At 39.2% G+C, this 23,322-nt stretch overlaps 1 protein-coding gene across 1 annotated transcript in view; it reads right to left on the bottom strand.

The window, feature by feature from the left end:
- The window catches only part of LOC124137534 (vesicle-associated membrane protein/synaptobrevin-binding protein-like), a 56,395-nt gene that overhangs the window by 17,307 nt on the left and 15,766 nt on the right, over window positions 1-23,322 (bottom strand). The window contains exons 2-3 of the mRNA XM_046503872.2: window positions 6,648-6,800; window positions 4,560-4,666 (exon numbers count right to left, since the gene is read on the bottom strand). Of these exons, the coding sequence (XP_046359828.1) occupies window positions 4,560-4,666; window positions 6,648-6,800 (260 nt within the window). The remainder of the gene's footprint in view (window positions 1-4,559; window positions 4,667-6,647; window positions 6,801-23,322) is intronic.

Here is a 23,322-nt window from a genome sequence, read left to right on the forward strand (position 1 = left end):
AACAGCTTAGTCAGCAGTAATTAGCTGTGTTTGCACGCCTTATCATGGTCAATGTCACAGACTCAAAAAGAAATACTCCCAACTCACAACACTGCTTAAAATGCAAATTACAATCACACTGTCATGATACGGGAGGTGAAATGGGGTTCAACGCACTGGTCAGGACTAATATCAGTTTTATAATGCAAGCCCAATGACATACCATGCTGCAGTTTTGACATGGATAACCTGATGGGACACAGTATACTGAGTCACAACCAACCAGACCTTGTTGCATCCCCTAATGACGAGAACTAGGCAGGATAATGACAAGTAGCATCTTTCAACGTCTTTTGGTATGACGCAGCTAGGGATCGACTAAAGAGGCTCTATCCACAAGACCGCGGAGCCGGTCCACTGTCATGAGAAATGACTAAAGATATTGCAACATATCCTATACAATTTCACAGCTAGATAATTGCAGCAGGCTCTTGTTCCTCAGCAAGCTTACTTCACAGAAGGCTAGCATGACCTGAACTATACAATGGTGGCTGTAAAACACCACTAATAGGATAAATTAGCATATCCATGCGTAGTTGATCAAAATACCAAAAAATAGTTGGACAGCTCTTGACAGGAAATCCTCTTACATCACATCTTGTTACTGCTGTGAGAGGCTGGATTAGTCTGTGATTGTCACGTTAATGATCAGCGGTGATGTTTGTGCTAAATGAAGAGAGTAGCTGCAGCTTTCATATGGTTGTGATTCAATAACCACTAATCATTATGTAACAGTGGAGACTCCAAAAGATTCCCAGAAACCAATCCCACGTGTTTCATCTTATCTGATCATGCTGATTGGAGCACACACTGCCATTCCTTTTACAATATGTACAATTCCCTCAAATGATAAAATGCATGATTGTTGTTTTATTTCAAAGAGTTTTTCTAGTTATATCACAGTAGAGTGTACAAAACTGAATCTGGGTAAGGAAAACCAGGGGTTGATAGCATGAATACTGATCCACATCATCTGGGTGTAATGACAAGAGGGAGGTCACAAATTGTACCCACATGATACTTATTAGCCAGCTCTTATTACATGGAAGTTCAAGTATGACTGACTGTGGGTGTATTCTGGCCAGAAAGTCGGCCAGTAACAGGTTACAATTTAACAATGCACTCTTCAAAGAGCAGATGTTTGACTTATTCCAACATGAATGGAGAATAATTGTAAAAATGAAATTCCAAATTCATAACTTTCCTAGTTTTAACATTAGGCAAGTACTGTCTGTGCCAAAAACTTTGAGACAACTAGCCTGAACATTGCTCTAAACATCATTTTTAGAAGAATGTAGGGTTATTATATGGCCTATTTTCAGCTGAGCTTATTTTGTTCGTTTATTTGTTGTTTAATGTTCAAGCTATGATGGCAGTCTGTAAATAATCGAGTCTGGACCACACAATCCAGTGACTGATATCATGAGCATCGATCTACGCAATTGGGATACAATGACATGCATTAGCAAAGTCAGCAAGCCTGACCACCTGATCCTGTTAGTCGCCCCTTTCGACAAGCATAGTTGCCTTTTTGGCAAGTATGGGTTGCTGAAGACCTATTCTTACCCGGATCTTCACGGGTAAGCTGACCTTATTAGATCAAACAGAATTTGACTAGATTAGGGCTTTGCAATAGTAGCAGAATATGGTTTTACACCACATTTATCAATATTCCAGCAATATCACGGAACAGGACACAAGAAATGGGCATCACAAATTGTACCCATGCAGAGAAATAATACCATGTAGGGAAACAAACCTCTTCATTCGGCATGAGTGAATGCTTTAACCACTATACCACCTTACTGCCCTTTAACATGAGGACAATGTATGCCTAATTGATGCTCATCCTTGATTTGAAACACTGGTAACATTATGTCCCATCTCCAGCACAAGCTGAGCTCAGGCTAATCAGGGGAATCAATGATACCACCTAACAGCAGATCAAAGGTTGACCCTTACCTCACTGCACTGGTTATGCAACAGTGACGTCATTTACTCCACATAACACAGACAAATTGGCAAGGAACAACTGATTCATACAGCAACCAGTCAATAAAACCCTCTTGATTCCTTCATCCGTTATTATCATCAGTTTCTCAAAGTAAGGGACAAAATGAAGACACTTTCAAAAACAAATGTCATCGACACAATGTTCATAAAAATGTTAATGGCTGCATTTTTCAATTTATGGAACAAAATATTTTGAATCCCAAATGTCAGCTGTCTATGGCACTGAAAACAGGAACCCCAGAGGACCTTGTTTTCTTTCAGACAAAAATGGAACAGCCATGTTCAGTTTTAATCACAAACAACATAACATAAAATTCCAAAACGATAATTCGACTGAGGCTTATTATTTTCTGGGTCACGGTGGCCTACAAGATGTCAGGCTCAGCACCTGACAGCAAGGTTCTCTTCCCCATCATGTCCCCATCCTGCTCCAATCCCACCCATGACAAGGTTGTCAGAATTGGGAGACAGATGGCACTATTTGTCCTTGCATTCCTCTAACATAGTTGCAGCGCCAACAATACCACCATTTCTTATTGATTTTTGCCTCCATGTTGCAACATTTGACAGGTGCCTCTTCAGCCAATTGAACAAGTAATACAGTTGGCTGTACCAGAAAGAGAAATGTACTTGCATGATTCTGTTCATTACTGGATTGGCCTGTCTTTCACTAGTGCAAAAAAACGTGTCTGAATAGACCCATAGATTTATGCTCAAGATCTTGCAGAAGGTAAAAACATAATCAGGACAATTTGGTTCTATGGCTAAACACAGTATATGCCAAGAGAAAACAAGCATTTCCATAAATTAAGAATGTTTTATTTTGTTCAGTAAGTCCCTGTGTTAAAGGACATGTATTTTCATATATGTTATTTTTGTCAACTACTGGCTGCAACAATATCAACATTGAACAGCCCTTAAACATGATCCGAGGGGTTAAATTGTCTTTTAAAATATAATAGAAAGGGCCCAGTGGTCCGTTCCACAAATCTATCATAGCTAAGGCAATGGTAACTCCAATACTTTAACATAGATTTATGATTGTCTTTGCTCTAAGATCACCTTGTGGATCGGGGCCCTGAGAATGGCTTAGTACTCAAGGTTGCTTGGGTGTAATCTGATGTTCTTGTTTCAGGGACCCGTGAAGATCCAGGATAGAATAGGTCTTCAGCAACCCATGCTTGCCATAAAAGGCGACTATGCTTGTCGTAAAGGTGACTAACGGGATTGGGTGGTCAGGCTTGCTGACTTGGTTGATGCGATGTGTGGATCGATGCTCATGATGTCAATCACTGGATTGACGTGGACCAGACTCAATTATTTACAGACTGCCGTCATATAGCTGGAATATTGCTGAGTGCAGCGTTAAACAACAAACAAACCAAATCTTGTTTCAGGGTCTGCATGAGAGACTGGTGAACAGTGAGTGATAGCATAAGCAATAATCCCCACTGTCAGGATACAATGCCCCAGTAAATGCCAGGCCACACACCTATTCTACACTGCACACACCCCAGGGTTGCATGTGAGAGTCCATGTGAAAGGGGAATTTAGTTATAACCACCTCGGACATTGTGCACACATAATACATGTTTTATTAATTTTGTTTCTCAAATCTAAAAGGGACCTACTGATTGTTTTTCTGTACATCTCACTTAAGAAAAACCCTATCAGGAGTAAAAGACCTTCATAAATTTTCAAAAAGCATAATACAGCAAGGCAGACAACTATGATAATCATGACATACCAAATAAAGCCCAGTATTTCTACACCAAGGTCAAATACTGAGTGAATCACGACAGGCAAGGGAGTTAACTGACTATAAAAGTTTAGTTTCCACCCTTGCCGAACTAGGCTGCAATCATGGAGTTGTATTTTGGCTGGACTAACCATGCTAACGAGTTTATCCATAGTCCAATCAAAATCACAAAATGAAATCAACATCCAGTTCGTAAACTGCAGTGCAGACTTCGGTCGTTTGCACGATTTGCAAAGCATTTGTACCGTCAACTTAGCGTCAACTTTTTAATCAAGGTGCTCACCTGATTTGATGAACTTAGCGAAGTAAGACACGTTTACAATACAGATCTTGATAATCGATCAGATCTTCTTCACTGGGTGCCGCCATTTTGTTTGAAGCAAATGCAAGTGACATAAGAGATAGGAATCTGATTGTCAGTAGGAGGGACATAGAAGGGACTGGTGGTGCTACGATTGAACACAGGAATTCCGGCCTAGTTCGGCAACTCCCTTGCCTCGGGAAGATGGATAGACACAAAATGCCCTGTATTTCTACAGAAAGGCAGAACACACAAATCATCACCCAATAAGAAACTTCTAAATACCCAGAACATCCCTTAAGTTCTACAGCAGTGCCTACACACCACTAAGAAGCATCCAGCAAGGTGTCAGCAGTCTGTTATCATGGTTATTCTGCTGCTTATCAGTGCTGGCAAGAAATCCTTATCACATTATATGAAATAACAACACAAGAGTGTAAATCTTACCAATTGTTCTAGAGTGTCCACTTTGCTGTCTGGAGCAAACATTGTTTGGACCATAAACTTGTGCCTGTTCTTCTCCGTTGGGTCATACTCGAATGGCTGTAACATTACTGAAATGACACAAACCGCAAGGCCTTGAAAGAACGTCTTTTGAGCAGGAAGTATTCCTTGCATGTAATGACTAAGTGAATAAAATACTTTATCATCCACAACTGACTTCCACAGGACGTATCGCTTGGGTTAGATCAAGCAATACATCACCCAGGAGATATCGCAACAATGGCTTTGCACCACAATGCTTTGGCAGTCAATTGTGATGTCATTTATTAACCTGACATCACTAATCTCTTTGCCAATGAAGCTGGTTTACTGTACCTTTTACACTAACAGTGTTCCCGTTTCCCGGTAATTACCAGTTTTTCAACGGTAAAATTAGGCTTGGACCGGTAATTCATGTTACTGCCAGTCCCTGTGGACCGGCAAATAAAGTGCATGTACCTTATAAATATTGTTTTTCGGCGATATTCATATAAGTATATTTTTCGAAGTCAGATTGTCAGTTGCCATCTGGGTCCCCCTTGTCTATTTTTAGTGCAAAGAAATAACATTTAGCTTTACTTATAGGTTAAATATATATTTGCAACAATTTACATGATTTAGTCTCGAATTATAAAAAAAAGAAAAGAGTTGAAAGATTTAAAACCAGGTAATTTTCATTTGTTGAAAGTTGGGACTGACAAAAATTAGCGGGGACTGGTAATTTTTAGAGTCGCCAGTCCTGGTGGACTGGCAGTTTCAATAGCCAGCGGGAACACTGACTAAAGCTACCCGTTATTACTGTTTACAAACAGAAAAGTGAGAATGATTGTGGATGAAACATACAATCTCACCTAACTTGTCTTTTGATATCAAACATATCACCACTTATCAATAAAACTTAAAAGTCTTTGTTAAGCCTCGTAGTTTACAACTTTTATTGACTTTTAAGAGGATATTCCATGTATCAAGTGAAATATCCTGTTTCTTTCATTGAGTGACGTGGGGAAAGAAGATATTTTCACAAGTGGCTGTGAAAATATCTCTTTTCCCCATCACGAGATGACCAAACATATTTCACTTGACACATGGAATATCCTATTTATTATATACTTTTTGTGTAGTGAGAGTAAAACCTTGAAACGAAACGAAACATAAAAAGTAGTTCCATGTTTGCAAAATCTTAAAAAATATATACATAAGTAACAAAAAATAGTTGAGGTAAAAAAATTCTTTATCATACTTTTGGATATGATAATATACAAAATCAACTTCAATAAAACATATTCTTGAAACCTGTAAGATCGCTGTTGGAAGCGAAAGAATACATGCTGTTCAAGTCACAAAAATGGCGCTTTGGGAAACGAACAGAAATTTACAGTTTATAACAAATATTTTCAAGAGAATAACAAACAGGGGGAAGCTATATTAACTCCATAAATGACCATCTGTCATTATTTTGCCTTGTCAATGTGGAACTAACGTAAAAAAGAAGTCAACAGTTTGTGTTTGGGCTAGACAGATAAAGGGGAGACTATTAGTGGGGAGGTAACTCTTGTAAGACAAGGGTTGCTCACTGCAGTGAAATATCAAGTGTTATGTTCACTGCAATGAAAACTCAGTCTTTCACAACGACATATATAATAAATTTGATATAAAAATATAACTTTGGTTTCACCTCTATTTCCAGTTTCCAAATTTCCTAGCGGAGACCACTAAGGATGGGCTTTACACACTGTACCAGACAGGGGATCAGACCCAGGTTCAACTATGACCAATACTTAAAACTATGAGGCTACCCAGGGACTTATCTAGGATTGTTAGGCAAATTGTGGGAAAATGATTATTTTGTTCAATTTTTTTATTTTTTTCATTCTTATTTTCCGAAATTCAAATGTATTTTAGTATTGAAGTTTAACATTACATTCCCCAATGAAAGTCTCTAGTACATCAAACCACCTAAGCTGAAACAATAATTGTATTTATATACAACTAGTACAACCAGTCCAACCCAGCTTAAAAGGACATAGGTCCTAGTGTAGCAGCAAATCTTACCTGCCACTGTGACCGCGAGACCAGGCTCGATGATACCACTGTTTGGCCTGACACAGTACCTCTTGGGTGCTGTTGTCTTTACCTTGAAACATACTTTCTTGTCTGATGGATTCTTAAGTTTCAAATCAGCTGTCACTACATCTGTGAATGGTCCTGAAGTGAAACAAATTGAAAATACTTACAAAAATGCAGCACCAATTACAAGTTTAAGTTCATTTTTTCAATGCCACACTCAGCTATACACGAGTCATAAGATTTGGACCATAGATTACAGTGTCTGGACCAGATAATCCAATGATTGCCACTGTGCCCAATGATCCACGCCATCAGGGTAAGATAACATACCCTCAACCAAGTCCAGGACCATCAAATCACCTCTTGAAGTGTTCCCAGACTTTGGTCTGCCGAGTCTTAACAGTAAGCCAAAAGTTGACTTACCACTGATAATAGTTCATGGCAGGGATGTCAGCATTACTAACATCATGTACAGTGTCGAATTGTCAGTGAAGAAATCAACATATTTCAGGTACCTGCTGCCATGGCAATAGCCCCATACATTATCACAACACACCAAAAACATAAAAACTGTTGTTATGTCGAACACACTCTGCATTATCCAGCATATTATTTTGAGACCAATTAATCAAATATTCATGCCCCAGACTGTTGACATGTGAATAGGTGAATGCATGCAATCCATTAGAGCAAGTATTCAGTTCCTAACGTGACTTTCAAAGTCATAAATTGATTGGATTGATTGCAACATATGACCCAGGGCTTAACAACAGAATCAGACCATACTGCAGTATCCATGATCAGGGCCAGTCTTCTCAACAGAGTAACCCCTACTTACATTAACAATGTTCAAAATTAAGGGGTCCTGGAACCTTGAGGTTTGAGGTTTAATCTACCAACAAGTTTCCAACTTTTAACATAAGACTAAGAGTTACAACAAGGACTCACCGACTTTCATGTTTAAAAAGATGGAAACAGCTACCCAAAACAAACACCTGAACGCAACCAATGGTTTAGCCCAAGCACGTGCAATATATGACGAGTAACGGTCAATGTGGGTATCAAAAGATTCATTCCAGATCAACTGAACTGCATTCTTGAAAGTTGTAAAAAAGCACAAAAAATTATACTTTTATCTTTTATTATCGGACCCGTGAAGATCCGGGGTAAAATAGGTTTTCAGCAACCCATTCTTGACATAAAAAGCGACTGCTTGTCGTAGGAGGCGAGTAACAGAATCGGGTGTCAGGCTCGCTGACTTGGTTGATGTATGTCATCATATCCCAACTTGCATGGCTTGATGCTCATGATGTCAATTAGTGGATTGTCTGGTCCAGACTCCATTATTTACAAACCCCCTTAATCTTATTATCTGCCTGACCCCTAAATAATGATGCTGAGTACATAATCACATTATATTCTACTGATAATTAGGCTAAGAGCCAAATTCGGGCAAGCAATCTCAAAAGTGGCACAGAGTAAAACTATAGGTTTATAACACAGAGAAGAATGTGAGTACCAGACTACCAGTTACCCAGTCAGGAATGAATAGCTGAATCATGACATTTTGGTCACACCGCCACCTTTAAACCAATTCCTTTCAGCATGCTAACTGCTACTGATTCACGTTGGCAGCCTTGGCTTAATTCCAGGTTCATGATTTTAAATAATGAACACAACTCAAGGTAGCCATTCTCATTTTCACAATATATTACCGATTCTAAATTGATTGTCAAGAAACGCAAATAAATACCACCAGAAGCACCTTACAGTGTTAGAAACTAACAGTTTTAGACCACTAGTCCTTATAATAATAACATATAGTAAAACCCTTAAAAAGGGCAAATTTCTGCTAGTCCCTATGATACCTTAACTATTGGGCAGTTCGGCAAGGACTTTAGGACTCGTGCCAATTTCTAACACTGCCTTAGACCTTTGCTCTCGCAAGCTCCCCACTTTTTAACCTATCCGTATCACTAACCTACAAACAAATTGGACTGAATGTTGATAACTGTGGCATTATTCCAGCAAGACTGACCATTTCAGCTTTATCATGTTGGTCTGTAAATATCAAGTCTGTGTCAAGCAAACCAGTGGCTGAAACTGTTCAAAATTAATCAGAGAGTCTCCAGGGGTCCTCTCATAGCTCTAATGTTGTATGTTTAATGCGTTTAGGGGTCACAAGATTCAAATATTACAAGAGGAAACTTCTTGAGTGGGTGAGTGAGTAAGTGAGTGAGTGAGTGAGTGAGTGAGTGAGTGAGTGAGTGAGTGAGTGAGTGAGTGAGTGAGTGAGTGAGTGGGTGGGTCCCCAAATCAATACATCACAAACAGCAGTGGGGTAAAAGGCGACTATGCTTGTCATAAGAGGCAACTATCTGGATCGGGTGGTCAGGCTCGCTGACTTGGTTGATGCATGTCATTGTATCCCAATTGGGTGGATTGATGCTCATGATGTCAGTCACTGGATTGTCTGGTCCAGTCTCGATTATTTACAAACCGCTGTTATATAGCTGGAATATAACAACAAACAAACAGCAGTGGGATGAACAATAAACAAAGTTTAGATCCTTACATCAGAGATAATAAGAACTGTCTATTCAATGCAACACCAATACAATCACAGACATTGATTGTCTGACTGAACACCAAGCAGATCTAGGCCAGTTGGATACTAATTCCAAGATTGATTTTCCGCCCCATGTTCAATTGCCTTCTCATGCCGATGAAACAGAAACTGTTAACTTTTTAAATTGATTTTTCAACTTCAACAGCCAATACATTAACGATGTTAAAACTGAAAGAAATTGAACTTCGTACCAAGATTAAATGTGATTATTGCAGTCGTTTGATCAATGTTTTTATACTTGTCCCATTTGTCTTTCCAAAGAGGACAATCTGTTCAATTTCTTATTAACCGATTGATTTATTATGTCAATGTTTCTCAACATCAAATATATCCCAATTTATCCAAAATTTGAATAAAAAATCAGCTACTGAAGTCACCTGGGGAAAAATAAGATATTGATCACAGAATGGGAATATGGTATCAGTATCACATTGTCAAAGGGTTGTATCACAAGTTACTGCCAATATTTTAATAAAAATATCTGTATTGGTTTCCAAGAACAGCTTGTGGTCCAATAAATGTAACAGGATGAGTCCCAAACATAGAAATATTTGTCTATTTATATTTTGCGATTGTGTCATCATGGCCAAAATGCAATGAGCAGGGTTTAACTTTGACTTACCTGCACAATGAATCTACAGCTACCTTCTAAATACCCACACTAACATGACCAATCAGAGTACAGCTCATTGACTCCAGCTCCAATCAAGTAAAGCTCTGATACCATCACCAATACTTAAAGTTTCAGACAACAGATCACATTGAATCTTAATTTCTGGATAGAGCTGAGGTAATCTAGACTTGCCAAATCGTTCTAGACTTGAGTTGGACTCATTTTTTTTTATTCATATAGGGTCTGGGAGACTGACTAGATAAATTCATCAAGAATCTTACTCCCAAATGCTTCTCTACACCCTAAATCCCCATTATCTATAGCCCTGTCCTAGAAAACCACAATTTGTCGAATGATGTCAACATCTTCAACATCGTTTCTAGTGTGACATCATTTTGTGCTTACTTCAGAATGAGATTCGAATGACGTCAACAATGATGTCTGGATGTCCGGCAACAATGCACTGGTGCATGGAAAGGGATATTTTCACTAGTACACATACCGTATTCGACGTAATAAGTGCCCAGGGCGCGCTCAAAATTAGAAATAGGGGGCTCTTATTCAAATATTATTTTGGAGGAAAAAAAAACAGAGTTGAAAGATAAATTTCGTGTTCATGTACGACAGATATATTTTTCCAGAATTAAATTGCCCATAATTAAGGTTGCATATAACACACGGGTGCGTATCATACGCGAATAGATAAACAATGTGAACATTGATCAATCGAAAGGGGGGCTAATTGGATTTGTTCACTAGCCAATATATTCACAAATAACGCCGTGGGCACTTATTACATCGAATACGGTATACTTTTTAGGAACTCGGTTATTGCTAACCCTGTGGGTGATCAAAGACATAAAGAGAGGAATGGTCAGTGGGCACTGTTTATGTCGTTGCAAAAGTAAGCATGGAAAGAGTTTTCAGGTTATCATGGTTTGGTTCATTAACATAAATTGCTACATTTTAAAGTGTGTCACATTACTGAAATAACTGTGTGCAAGTAATGTTGAAAATCACTTAATTCATGATCGATCACTGCTTGGCGTCAAAAATCCAATCTCCGACTAATGATTGATCATCAGTTTTAATCATCTCTTCTTCTTGGTCACATCAGATTATTAACAAACCTGTGCATGTTGAGCAGAGGATGCTGCATGTATCCGACACATACAAGCAGGAGACATCTACAGACAGTACACATGAACAGACAGCAGACATGCAGACAGTGCCCCGACAGCAGACGTGTACAGACTGCAGACATACACTAACAGAAGACATGTCTACTTGCACGTCTGTCAATTTGCACTTCTCAATACCTTTCTACACATAAAAAATGTAATGCTACAGGAATATGTTCACCATGTTCACGTAGACCCATGCAGTGTTATACAGCGATGGAAACTAACAGTTAACGTCCACTGGTCCTTATAATGATAGCATACAGCAACACACTTAAAAATGGAAAACTTCTAAAGTGTCTTATGATACTTTAACCATTGGTCAGTTTGACAAGGACTATAGGACTAGTGCCAATTTCTAATGCTTTTATACAGGATAGTTTTGTCTATTTGCGGTAGGGCTTGTACCTGCATGCAAATTAATGTTAAATTTTAACTTTTTGTTGTTTTTGTCTAACGCCACACTCAGCAATATTCTAGCTTACGACAAGTATAGTCGCCTTTAATGGCACTCATGGGTTGCTGAAGACCTATTCTACCCTCCTGATCTTCACAGGACACAGGTTATACCATAGTAGACATACACATCTCCTGGCAAGGGTGTCCGCATGTACAGAGATGTGACACTCTCCATCCAGCAAGTGTCCCAGGTGCCACTGGGCAGGTGACCCCTTGCTGCTACTGAAGAGTGAACAACCTGTCAAGTGTTACTGGGCATGGATCACACATGCTGCATCGCATCTACATATGATGACATCCAAACCAGCGTGGTCTCAGCTGAGAGCCTTGTGTACTATACCAGTGAAACCTCTGTAATTTAAGCCTGATTGTTCTTGATAATATATCAGTTATCACAACGTAAGATAAGTCCTGGCAGAAAGAGCACTATGAAGTCAGTCTACACTCATAACTACATTATCATACAATGGGAAGGTTCCTCGGCTTGATAAAGCTAACAAATAAAAAACAATATCAGTTGGGGTCATATACCGTAAAAGATGCAAAAAATTAAAGGTCAGGTGGGTACTTCTTTCAGTGTTTACAAACAAACATTGTGTCACCCTTATCAATCAGGGATATGGATAAAGTCAGAATTAACCATCAGGAATCTGAAGAAACTACTGGGATAATTGTTGTCATTGTACAAACAATTATAGTTGAACATAGTGAAAAGCAGTGTGTAAGTGGGATGTAGCTGAGAGAGACATTTTATAAGTTTTGGTGAATTTAGCGAGTAGACCAGCCTAACAGGATCAGTTTCCATATCAGTGCTTGTAGACCTCTGTAGCTGGGGACATTTTGCCAAATACAAAATTTTTGATTTTGGCGAAATATGTCCAAATTGTTACCTTGTTTTATCTTGTTGCTGTGTGTACATCCGACTGCACTTCATAATGTTATGACAGGATAGACAAAGACATGATGTCTCATAGACTAGGGTTAGCTTTCCTGTGACAGTTACTCTAGCTCTGAGGGCATGTAGCGGGCAGACTGATGGAATGCCCCGAAAGGCAAGTAGGAACAATGTGTAGGCAGTTGTTATTTTGCCTGTTTAAAGTTATGCCACTGTTTAAGAATCAGGTTTCAGTTTGAACTATATTGATTGTTGCCACGGCCGACCTTCTAACATAATATATATTAATGCGCACCAGAAGAGCAATGTTTAGGTAATGTTGGTGAGAGATGAGAACAGGTTTTTCAATGACAGATTGTAAGAATGGCATTTTATGACAAAGACTGAAAGAGGCTATCAGTGGTTAATCACACTTGTTTGTTTTGGGATGGTAAATGTCCTCTATTAGGAATAAACACTATGTCACGGCTCACTAAATACAATATTTATTCATAAATCAGGATATTTACCATCCCAAACACACTCACATGATAACCTCTATGTATTTGGGCAGCCTTGGGTATCCTGGGTAAACGTCACTGCAACCTATGCTTGTCATGAGCTGACTAAATGGATTAGGTGGACTGGCTCAGTGACTTATTGCATGTCATCATACCCTACACCATGGATCGATGCTCATGATGTCAATCATTTGATCATCTGATCCAGACCATATAGCTGGAGTATTGCTATCAAACTTGATCATCAAATATATGTGTCTTTGCCACAAAAACCTTCAAGTCCACCATCACGAACTTGGCTATTGGCATAATTTTTTCTACATTTTAGTGTTATGTGGATAATTATTCACTGAGCAAATTTTACCGAACAGAAGTTTACTAGACTCAGACTTCATATTAGTTAAGTAAGGATAAGAAATTTATGGATGAACAACTTCTTTATTATAATTAAGAGCGACGTTTCGGTGTAGGTTCTAACACCGTTATCAAGCAAGTGTTATCTTGCTTGATAACGGTGTTAGAACCTACACCGAAACGTCGCTCTTAATTGTAATAAAGAAGTTGTTCATCCATAAATTTCTTATCCTTACTTAGTACTCCAACTTCTAAATGCCTATCAAAGAAGTTCATATTAGTTATTAAATTTGTAGTCTATAGAGGTGTAATGACAGGGAGGGGTCACTATATGATACAAATCCCGATGCTATGGCTGTGATATGATTCATATCCTGATACGGTAGTTTATTTGTTAAGGTGATCATGGTGATATGCTTTGTATTTACTGGTGAATCACAACCCTAAATCATTTGTTTTAAATTTCAGAGGGCAGAAAACTATAGGCTAGAGGGTACTGTGAAGGTTATGCGTTTTTTGAAACTCGATCATCACATATACCCCTTAACAGTCTGTGCCACCAAAACCTTCAACTCCACCATCACGAACTTGGCTTTTAACATTATTTTTTCTATATTTTAGTGTTATAATACGGGAAATATCAGATAATCCATATAAGCTGGTTGTTGAACAGTTTCTGTTGTTATTAACATGATTAATGTGCTGGACACCATACAACTTGTATTGTATTTGTATTGTATCAAATGTATCGCCATATCATTACATCACTAGTAGACTGCTTAAAGGTGAATGTAAAAATCATCCTTGTATCTACAACAGTTTAGGAAAACTGGTCCCAATTTGGTTGGACTGACAGGAAGATGAATGGTTGGATCCCAAACCTATACATGGGCGGATACAGCTTTTTTGAAAAGGGGGGGGTGTGTGCACAGATCTATTTATTGTCTTTGATGGTAATTTATACAGAAATAAAGATTTTTTTCGAAATAAAAAGGGGCTGTGCGCACCCCTCCTCTGTATCCGCCCATGCTATATCAAGCCCCTGCTTCTTATCAAAGATAAGGAGTGCTGCCCTGGGTTCTGTTTCACAATGCAATGAATTCATGCTGAAGCACCTTTTACTTAATAACGGAACAACAACTTTTTGTTGTTTAACACCGCACTCAGCAATATTCCAGCTATATGACAGTGGTCTGTAAATAATCAAGTAAGGACCAGACAATCAAGTAATTGATATCATGAGCATCGAGCCACGCAAATGGGATACGGTGACATGCATCAACCAAGTGAGTATGGTTTTACACCGCTTTTATAAACCTATTCATTGGGATCGCTATTAAGTGAGAGACTTCTTTCTATAGACATTAAGACCTATTGTGAGGTTTTACTTTCCAGTCGGGTTAAATCTCCTTAACAGGGACGTTGTAATGTCCCTGGGATTTTATATAATATCCCAGGGATTTTATATAATGTCCTGGGTATTTTATTAATATAATTTCCGTTCAGATTGTAACATGTAATGAAATGTAAAATCAAATGACAAATGTTTTCTTTATATTCCCGAGGATCGAACTCGCAACCTTCATATCTGTAGCCCCGTGGTACTAAGACTCACTGGTTTTTAAAAACGTCCTTTTCAAGATCTGTACGCCAGCAACAGATATTTAAGCGCGTTTCCTAAGTTTCATGGAAAGTATGTTCGAAACATAAAAATGATGATAAATGTTGTGTTAAGTTTCTTTTTTCGGTTTATAAGCATGGAAAAACACTTTCCCTCAGTTTTGGTAGACAGAGCATGCCCTGGGGGTCGGGAAAACCGCGGGGGCTTCACCCCCTTGGTTTTTCCCTCTCCCCAGGGCATGCTCTATCTACCAAAACCTTGTGGGCATGTTTTCTCCAATACTTAGCAATATTCCAGCAATATCACGGCAGGGGACAGCAGAAATGGGCTTCACACATTGTACCCATGTCAGGAATCGAACCCGGGTCTTCAGCATCATGAGCAAACGCTTTAACCACTAGGCTACCCGGCCACCCCCCAAGTGAGCATGACCACCCTATCCCATTAGTCACCTCTAACCACAAGCATGGGTTGCTGAAGACCTATTCTAACCCAGATTATCATGGGTTGAACAACAACTGATCTGAAATGTTGAGTTCATATTAAAGTTGTACAAAAAGTGTGCCTGCCACATCCATATACTGACAATTGCTAAATATTAATGAACACATGATGAATAGAGGGTACTAACAATTTTCTTCAGTTGACAATGTGGATTGAAATATCAATATTAACAATGATTAACTGACATAAATATAGATTTCATCACAAAATACATAATCAAGACAAATGTCAGATCTAATACCAACTTCACATAAATATCAAGACTGATTATCAATCACCATTCAGCCATGGCATCCACATGATCCACATGCACAACAGTGTATTAAAGTCTGGCAGAACAAGGAAGCAGGGATACAAACATTAATCAATGAAATTACGAGGATTCTGAGTTAACTACTGGCATTTTCAGAATGCTAAAAACATCAATGTGATTAACATGATTAACGTTTTCAAAATGTGTTAAATGTGACAGTCAGAAGAAAAGCAAGGCAATCTACTCGAGTTTCTGCCCAGGGATACAACTTGAGAATCTTTTGGGCTATCTATCACAGATATTTTGTCAAAGTTTGTCTTAGGGACTATGCATTCTGTTGCAACTACACTTTCTGATCTTTAAGTTCTATTTAGTGCTACAGTGGATTAACTAGGAAGCCATCTGATGGCCAGGTAACTCAGTGCCCCTCAGTCTAGTGGAACAGTTATCTCTGTGCCCCAATCTGTCTACAGTGGAACAGGTAACTCTGTGCCCCGCCCTGTCTACAGTGGAACAGGTAACTCTGTGCCCCACCCTGTCTACAGTGGAACAGGTAACTCTGTGCCCCAATCTGTCTACAGTGGAACAGGTAAATCTGTGCCCCACCCTGTCTACAGTGGAACAGGTAGCTCTGTGCCCCAATCTGTCTACAGTGGAACAGGTAACTCTGTGCCCCACCCTGTCTACAGTGGAACAGGTAACTCTGTGACCCACCCTGTCTACAGTTGAACAGGTAACTCTGTGCCCCACCCTGTCTACAGTGAAACAGGTAACTCTGTGCCCCGCCTTGTCTACAGTTGAACAGGTAACTCTGTGCCCCACCCTGTCTACAGTGAAACAGGTAACTCTGTGCCCCGCCTTGTCTACAGTGGAACAGGTAACTCTGTGACCCACCCTGTCTACAGTGAAACAGGTAACTCTGTGCCCCACCCTGTCTACAGTGGAACAGGTAACTCTGTGACCTTGTGGACTCACTCTTGTCTACAGTTGAACAGGTAACTCTGTGCCCCACCCTGTCTACAGTGAAACAGGTAACTCTGTGCCCCGCCTTGTCTACAGTGGAACAGGTAACTCTGTGACCCACCCTGTCTACAGTGAAACAGGTAACTCTGTGCCCCACCCTGTCTACAGTGGAACAGGTAACTCTGTGACCTTGTGGACTCACTCTTGTCTACAGTTGAACAGGTAACTCTGTGCCCCACCCTGTCTACAGTGAAACAGGTAACTCTGTGCCCCGCCTTGTCTACAGTTGAACAGGTAACTCTGTGACCCACCCTGTCTACAGTGAAACAGGTAACTCTGTGCCCCACCCTGTCTACAGTGGAACAGGTAACTCTGTGACATTGTGGACTCACTCTTGTCTACAGTGGAACAGGTAACTCTGTGCCCCACCCTGTCTACAGTGGAACAGGTAACTCTGTGACCTTGTGGACTCACTCTTGTCTACAGTGGAACAGGTAACTCTGTGCCCCACCCTGTCTATAGTGGAACAGGTAACTCTGTGCCCCACCCTGTCTACAGTGGAGCAGGTAACTCTGTGACCTTGTGGACTCACTCTTGTCTACAGTAGGACAGAACAAGGAAGTCTACTGATGGACCATTATCTAGTGCTCTGCCCTGTCTACAGTACAAACAACGAAGTCAGCTAATGGATCCTAGACTAAGGACCCAATCCTTTCTAGAATGGGGCATCACACGGAAATCTAAGCTGGACCTTGGACAACATATCTACAAAGCACGATGTACACACATGTAGGTACATAGTCTGCCAGCTGAGAGAAGAGATGTATCGACTGGCATTAAGCATGCATCGTGAAGCTTCCACCAGTCCACAGACATCATAGGCACAAGAGAGATGCTATTTCTCTTGGGCAGATCATTAATGTTATCAGGGCAGCATTATAAGGCTCTAGGACCAGTTGATGTCTTTGAGGCCAGACAGAATTGAAACACTGGTATTGAAGAAAGAGACCAAATAAGGTGAAATTGATTGATTTTTTCCTATTATCAAACATCTATACCACATTACTATAATAAACTTCAGTCTGCCTGAACATGCTAAAGAAAACTTTATGAAAGGAATAGTTAGGCCTATTTACAAGGTGTTAAATCTACAATACATTTGTATTCATGTCTGTATTCAAGTACTTTTTAGAACAGAACAAAACAAAACCTTCTGATAATTGGGAGAATATTCTGAACACTGAACATGCTGAAGGCATTTGTTTTTTAAAAAAAAGACATAATTTCCACAAGATTGAGTCATCTGACCAGAAAACATAACTGTTTCAATGGGAATCATTTTAACTCTGGACTTTTTACTAATGACTCAACATCTGGCCTTCCCAACTCTGACCCAATCAACAGTTCATTTCCTTCTCCAATTCATAAAATCCCATTTGGAACAATCCCAAGATGTTTCCAACATTTGATAAGAAGCATGTAAGTGGCAAAATTACATCTTGAAGTAGCTATCTGCCAATGAAGTGGTCACACACAAAACCATGTGACCTTCTTACATCCTCAAAACTAGAATGAGTGAGTTGGGTTTAATGCCACTTTGAACAGTATTCCAGTTATATTACGACGTGTCAGCTTAATGTGGGAAGAAATCAGAAGTGATGCTGGTCACACATTTACCACTTTGGTGAAACCCACGAGCACAGGTATGGAGCTGACAAACCTAGAAACATTATCTAGGCGAAACTGATACAAACCCACTATCATAGATTCTGGCGTTCCCAAGGGACCCAACTCTGCACTGTGCAATGTGGCACCTTAGTCTGGGCACCTCTGCCCCCCTCAAAACAAGAAGCACACATTAAGCATTGATGAAGATCTGTCAAATTGAAATATGCGATGTGAAACCAGGAGTCTTTGACCCTAACCAGAATGAGCATGAGAGTAACGGAAATGCAATAAACAAATCTAGCTGGACGAATAGATCGATAGGCTACTCGCTGGTAGTAGGAACTGCTGGGTTTACTACAACAAGCCAGCAACCTAGAATTAGCAGCTAGGAAATTCAACAGGCCTCCGAGGTACTGCTGTCAAGAATTCGGGAGTTGGAACACAGGCAATCATTCCTTTCACATCCACATTGCTACTAAGTGCCTAAGGAGTCTATGGTAGGGTGACAGAAATCAATTTCTGATTGATCATCTTCACCATTAATCAAATGATAGTCAATAAAATATTGACATTGACTTCTTAATTTGAAAAGAATAGATGATTGCATCTGATGGAGTGACATTATTCATGGGGTGGCTTAAAGCATTACGTGGTGAAACCTTGACAAAATGTAATTACCCTGATCAGCGCTTTATCAAAATGTCAAATATTTGATGTATGTCATGACTTCTTGACCTTTGACCTGGTACCCAGACTCTGAGATCTTAATGTTGTACATGTTGTAGTTAGTGCCATAATTATATGATACTGGGGCATTGTCTTTGTGCACCACCCATCATCTAATAGACAACAGATAGTGCCATATGTTGTCACATTAACCAGGGTTAGAAATTGGCTCTAGTCCTGTAGTCCTTGACAAACTTCCCAATAGTTAAGGTATCATAAGGACTCGTAGAAATTGGCCATTTTTAAGGGTTTTACTATATGTTTTCATTATAAGGACTAGTGAGCCAAAAAGGTTAGTTTCTACTGCTGTAAAAAACACCATCCTTGTTAAGAGCTTTTGTCCTTGTGCATGATGTGACCTAATTGTAACAATTCGAGGGTTAACTACAATCTTATAAACAACAGATGATTCCAAGACATGCTATTTCCTTCTGTAATAAGTAGGGCTGCAACGAATACACTATGAGGTGAATACCATTCATATCACGAATAAAGGGTAACGAATACGAATATTTATTCACGCATACAATAATAAGTCAGCAGTTGATGTACAATTTATTATATTCAGTGAAAAATAAAAACATTAATTATTTGACATGGTTGGTTAATTTTTAATATAGTATACATTCATATACTGCATTTATCCAGGTACTAGTATCTGTTCAAATACCACAATGACCGATGACCACAATACTGTCACATTATAAATATGAGTGTTGTCTTTAAAGAAATCTCTGCATATAATATGTTCTTAGGGATATTTTTAGGTACAGGGTATGTAGATGCACATGACTGCATATTCATAAATATTCGATTCTAGTGACCCCGAATACCGAATTCAATTCATGAATGGATACAGTTCGATTCACCGAATACGCGAGTGAATCATAACATTCTTAGTAATAAGGTAATCTTTAATCTTGGTTCATATGCACGATAATATTAGATTTATCAGACAAAGTGCAATCTGTATGAATTTCATAAAACATACTTGACTTGTCAGATTTCCTAGTTTCTCCTTTAGGCCAAGTGTTTCATATCACTGTCAGCACAATTGCTGTCATACTAGGCATGTACTAAAATGTGTTCAACAAATACAAAATTAATCAATGTATCAATGTATTAAGGATAAGAGCTACTGAGAGAAATCACTAGACTCGCCATATTGCCTATTAGTTCAACAAAAATAAAACATGTGAATTTTCACACCTTCATCTTATGTGCGAAAGACAAAAGCCATTTGATTTTTTTAAAATGTCTTCCCAAGCAACATGACATGAACTGACAATCAAACTGCACTTGTTTATTTCAAGCCTGTCACTCGGCTGTCGGTGAAATCAGGCATCAAACCCAGGCAAAAAAATGTACCTCAGTATCTAGAGCAATAAAACCATTTCTTCAACATGATCAAGCACAACCATTTCACTCACAACCTCAATTTCCTAGGTTTATTTACTTTCTTATCAGCTGCTTACCAAATGCAGCTTTCAGAAGATTTGTAAAATATCTCTGACAAGCAGACAAAATGAAAACTACAGACATAGGAGATCCCTTGTTTGAACACATTTGGCAATTACATCATGTAAGACAACTCATATCTGGGAACTTGAATACTTTTCTAACCAGCCTTTACAATGTTAGCATACATTAAACCACAATTCCCTGGCCATTCTTTTTACGCATTTGTCTCCCCTTTGGAAGAAATTACTTACAGATAACAGAGCAGTCAAGGGGTCCTCGTCAAAGCCCTGATGCTAAAAATGGTAAACATGTTAAAAAGAAAACATTTGGAGGGTCCATAGATCTTGATAGATTAAAATACTATAAAAACAAATCTCAAGGACCCCACCACCCTCGACTCACGCTCAGTCTCTGAAATTATATAAGTTTTATAAAAACATACAACTGCATTTAACCTGTGGAAAATCTAGACTTGCTTCATTTAGGGCTACAGCATCAAAGTTAGGGCTGGGCATAAGGGTAGATCATATGGTTCAGGGATTGTGAGAAAGACTACCACCATCCCTTTGAATTCGAACATTACAACCTATCAACCTATCATCGACTAAATGCAAGCAAGCGCTTATAAGGACCTTAATCTCAACAGTTACTTTAAGCACATCCCTAAATAACTGATAAATATCTATCCTAAACTGCATAGCAGACTATGTAATTTCTCTTCAGTTCTCACCTTCAAACCTTTATCATGTTTATTCCTAAAACAAAATCAGTGAACCAAGAAAGTTCTGCTGAAGGTGTAACTTTAAAGCACCTTATAAGGTCAGGTTCTAAATCAATGAAATCCTCTATCATGTTGGCATCTGTTTTTAAAATTCTGGACAGAACACTTCCTTGACTGATTTGATGATGTGGATGTATCTCATCATTAGCCAGCAAATGTATTAATAATGAGGTCATTCTTTCACAGGAAAATATTTCCTCTATCACATTGCCCTTCAATCGACCCATTTATACTTGTCAACTAGATGGCCCTGTTCAAGAAGACTAGGGTAGAAGAAATTGTGATAACAGTTTCATGTCAAGTCATAATGGTGCTTGAAATGGCTATCAGACATGACAAGCCACAATTAATGAAATGATGCTGAATGCCTGACAGTAAATGATGTGAAACTAGCCGATTGATCATCATGATCATACTTCACAGATATGGCATTTTCAAAACCAGCTGCATTCATCATGTTCATTGGGGAAGCAGGAAAAAGAGTCCATGCAAAAAGAACAAAGTATGGTGCTTACCCTTTGAATATTCTGCAAAATTTGCCCCAATGTGATGAACACAGTCATACAGTGTACCGGTAGTTCATTTTTTCACACTAAACTCCAAATGTTTTTTTCTTCTGCTTTAAGAAAAAGAACCAAGTCAAAATGAAACAGAGCAGAGCATAGGAGTCTCTAAACCATACAAGAGAGGCATGTAACATTATTAAAATGTCAAAGCATGTTAACTTTTGACTAAACTTGAAGCTTGAAGATAAAATTCAAAAAGGGTACAATAATGGGTCAGTATGGCGAAAAGGTGTTCAACGTGTTCAAGATTATTGCACATGTATAGTGATGTCTGTCAGATGTCCCTGGACAGAGAAGAACCTTCATTGCAACAAACAAGTGGCCTGCTTCTTCAAAGCCAATCCTGGCCACAACACAAAGCATATACTGTACATGCTGCAGGTACACTAGCCACCAGTCTACTTTGGAGATTACTGTCCCCCACATGGCAGGGTCTGAGCCAACTCTAATTCCCCCAAATCCTCACCCCCAAGAGATCCACTTGGGGTCAAGCTCGGCCAACCAACACATGATGATAACAAGGCTGCTCCAAAAACAACAGTGGTGACTTAATGCCCTTAATGACGAGCGCCAAGCAGGGAAACAGACAAGAACCATCTTTTATTTTTTAATGTCTTTTGGTATGATGCAGCCGGGGATCGAACAACTGGCCTTCTTTATCTCCAAGCCAACGCTCTATCAAGTCGACAGAGATGATCTCAAGCGGGGAGATGACACTGGTGTCAACAGATGGACTACTAGTCCAAAATTTTTCACTAAGTTTTAAACTTTTCATGTTGGCAGTCAGAAGCTAAACTTATTTGACCAAACTTGGGCTTTAGCAGGCTTCATGACATTGGTAACAAATGTTGAAATTGGTTGCAATATCTGTGGAAAACGAAAGATCTGCTTCCCCAACTGAAGTGCCAAATGCAACAAATTGCCAGCAAGAGAAAGATTCCTGTTGGGATTTCAGTTCGAATTGGTCTCCAGGAATCTATGCTGGTCCTAAGAGGCGACCAAATGGACTGGATGGTCAGACTCTTTGACTTGGTTGATTGCTTGTCAATGTACCCCAATGGCATGGACTGATACTGAAAAGGCTAGCACAGACTGGATTAATTTACAGGCTGCATTCACATGGCTGGAATATTGCTGAGTGTGGCGTTAACAAAAAACATCATCATGATCATCTAATGTATCATCTTCATCTTCCACATACAGAAACCTTTGAAACTACAGAATATTGCACACCCAAGGATACAGTAGGCAGCGTTAGAAATTGGCACTAGTCCTGTAGTCCTTGCCAAACTGGCCAATAGTTAAGGTATCATAAGGACTAGTAGAAATTTGCCATTTTTAAGTGTTTTGCTATATGTTATCATTATAAGGACAAGTGGACTAAATATGCTAGTTTCTACCCCTTGTATGGAGGGAATTTCACAATCAATGCGACTTAAAATTATGACACAGAATGTGTGTATCCTGACACTTCAGACAAGTATCA

The sequence above is a fragment of the Haliotis rufescens genome, unplaced genomic scaffold (assembly GCF_023055435.1).
Source record: "Haliotis rufescens isolate VD_foot unplaced genomic scaffold, xgHalRufe1.0.p SCAF_19, whole genome shotgun sequence".
Classification (NCBI taxonomy): domain Eukaryota; kingdom Metazoa; phylum Mollusca; class Gastropoda; order Lepetellida; family Haliotidae; genus Haliotis; species Haliotis rufescens.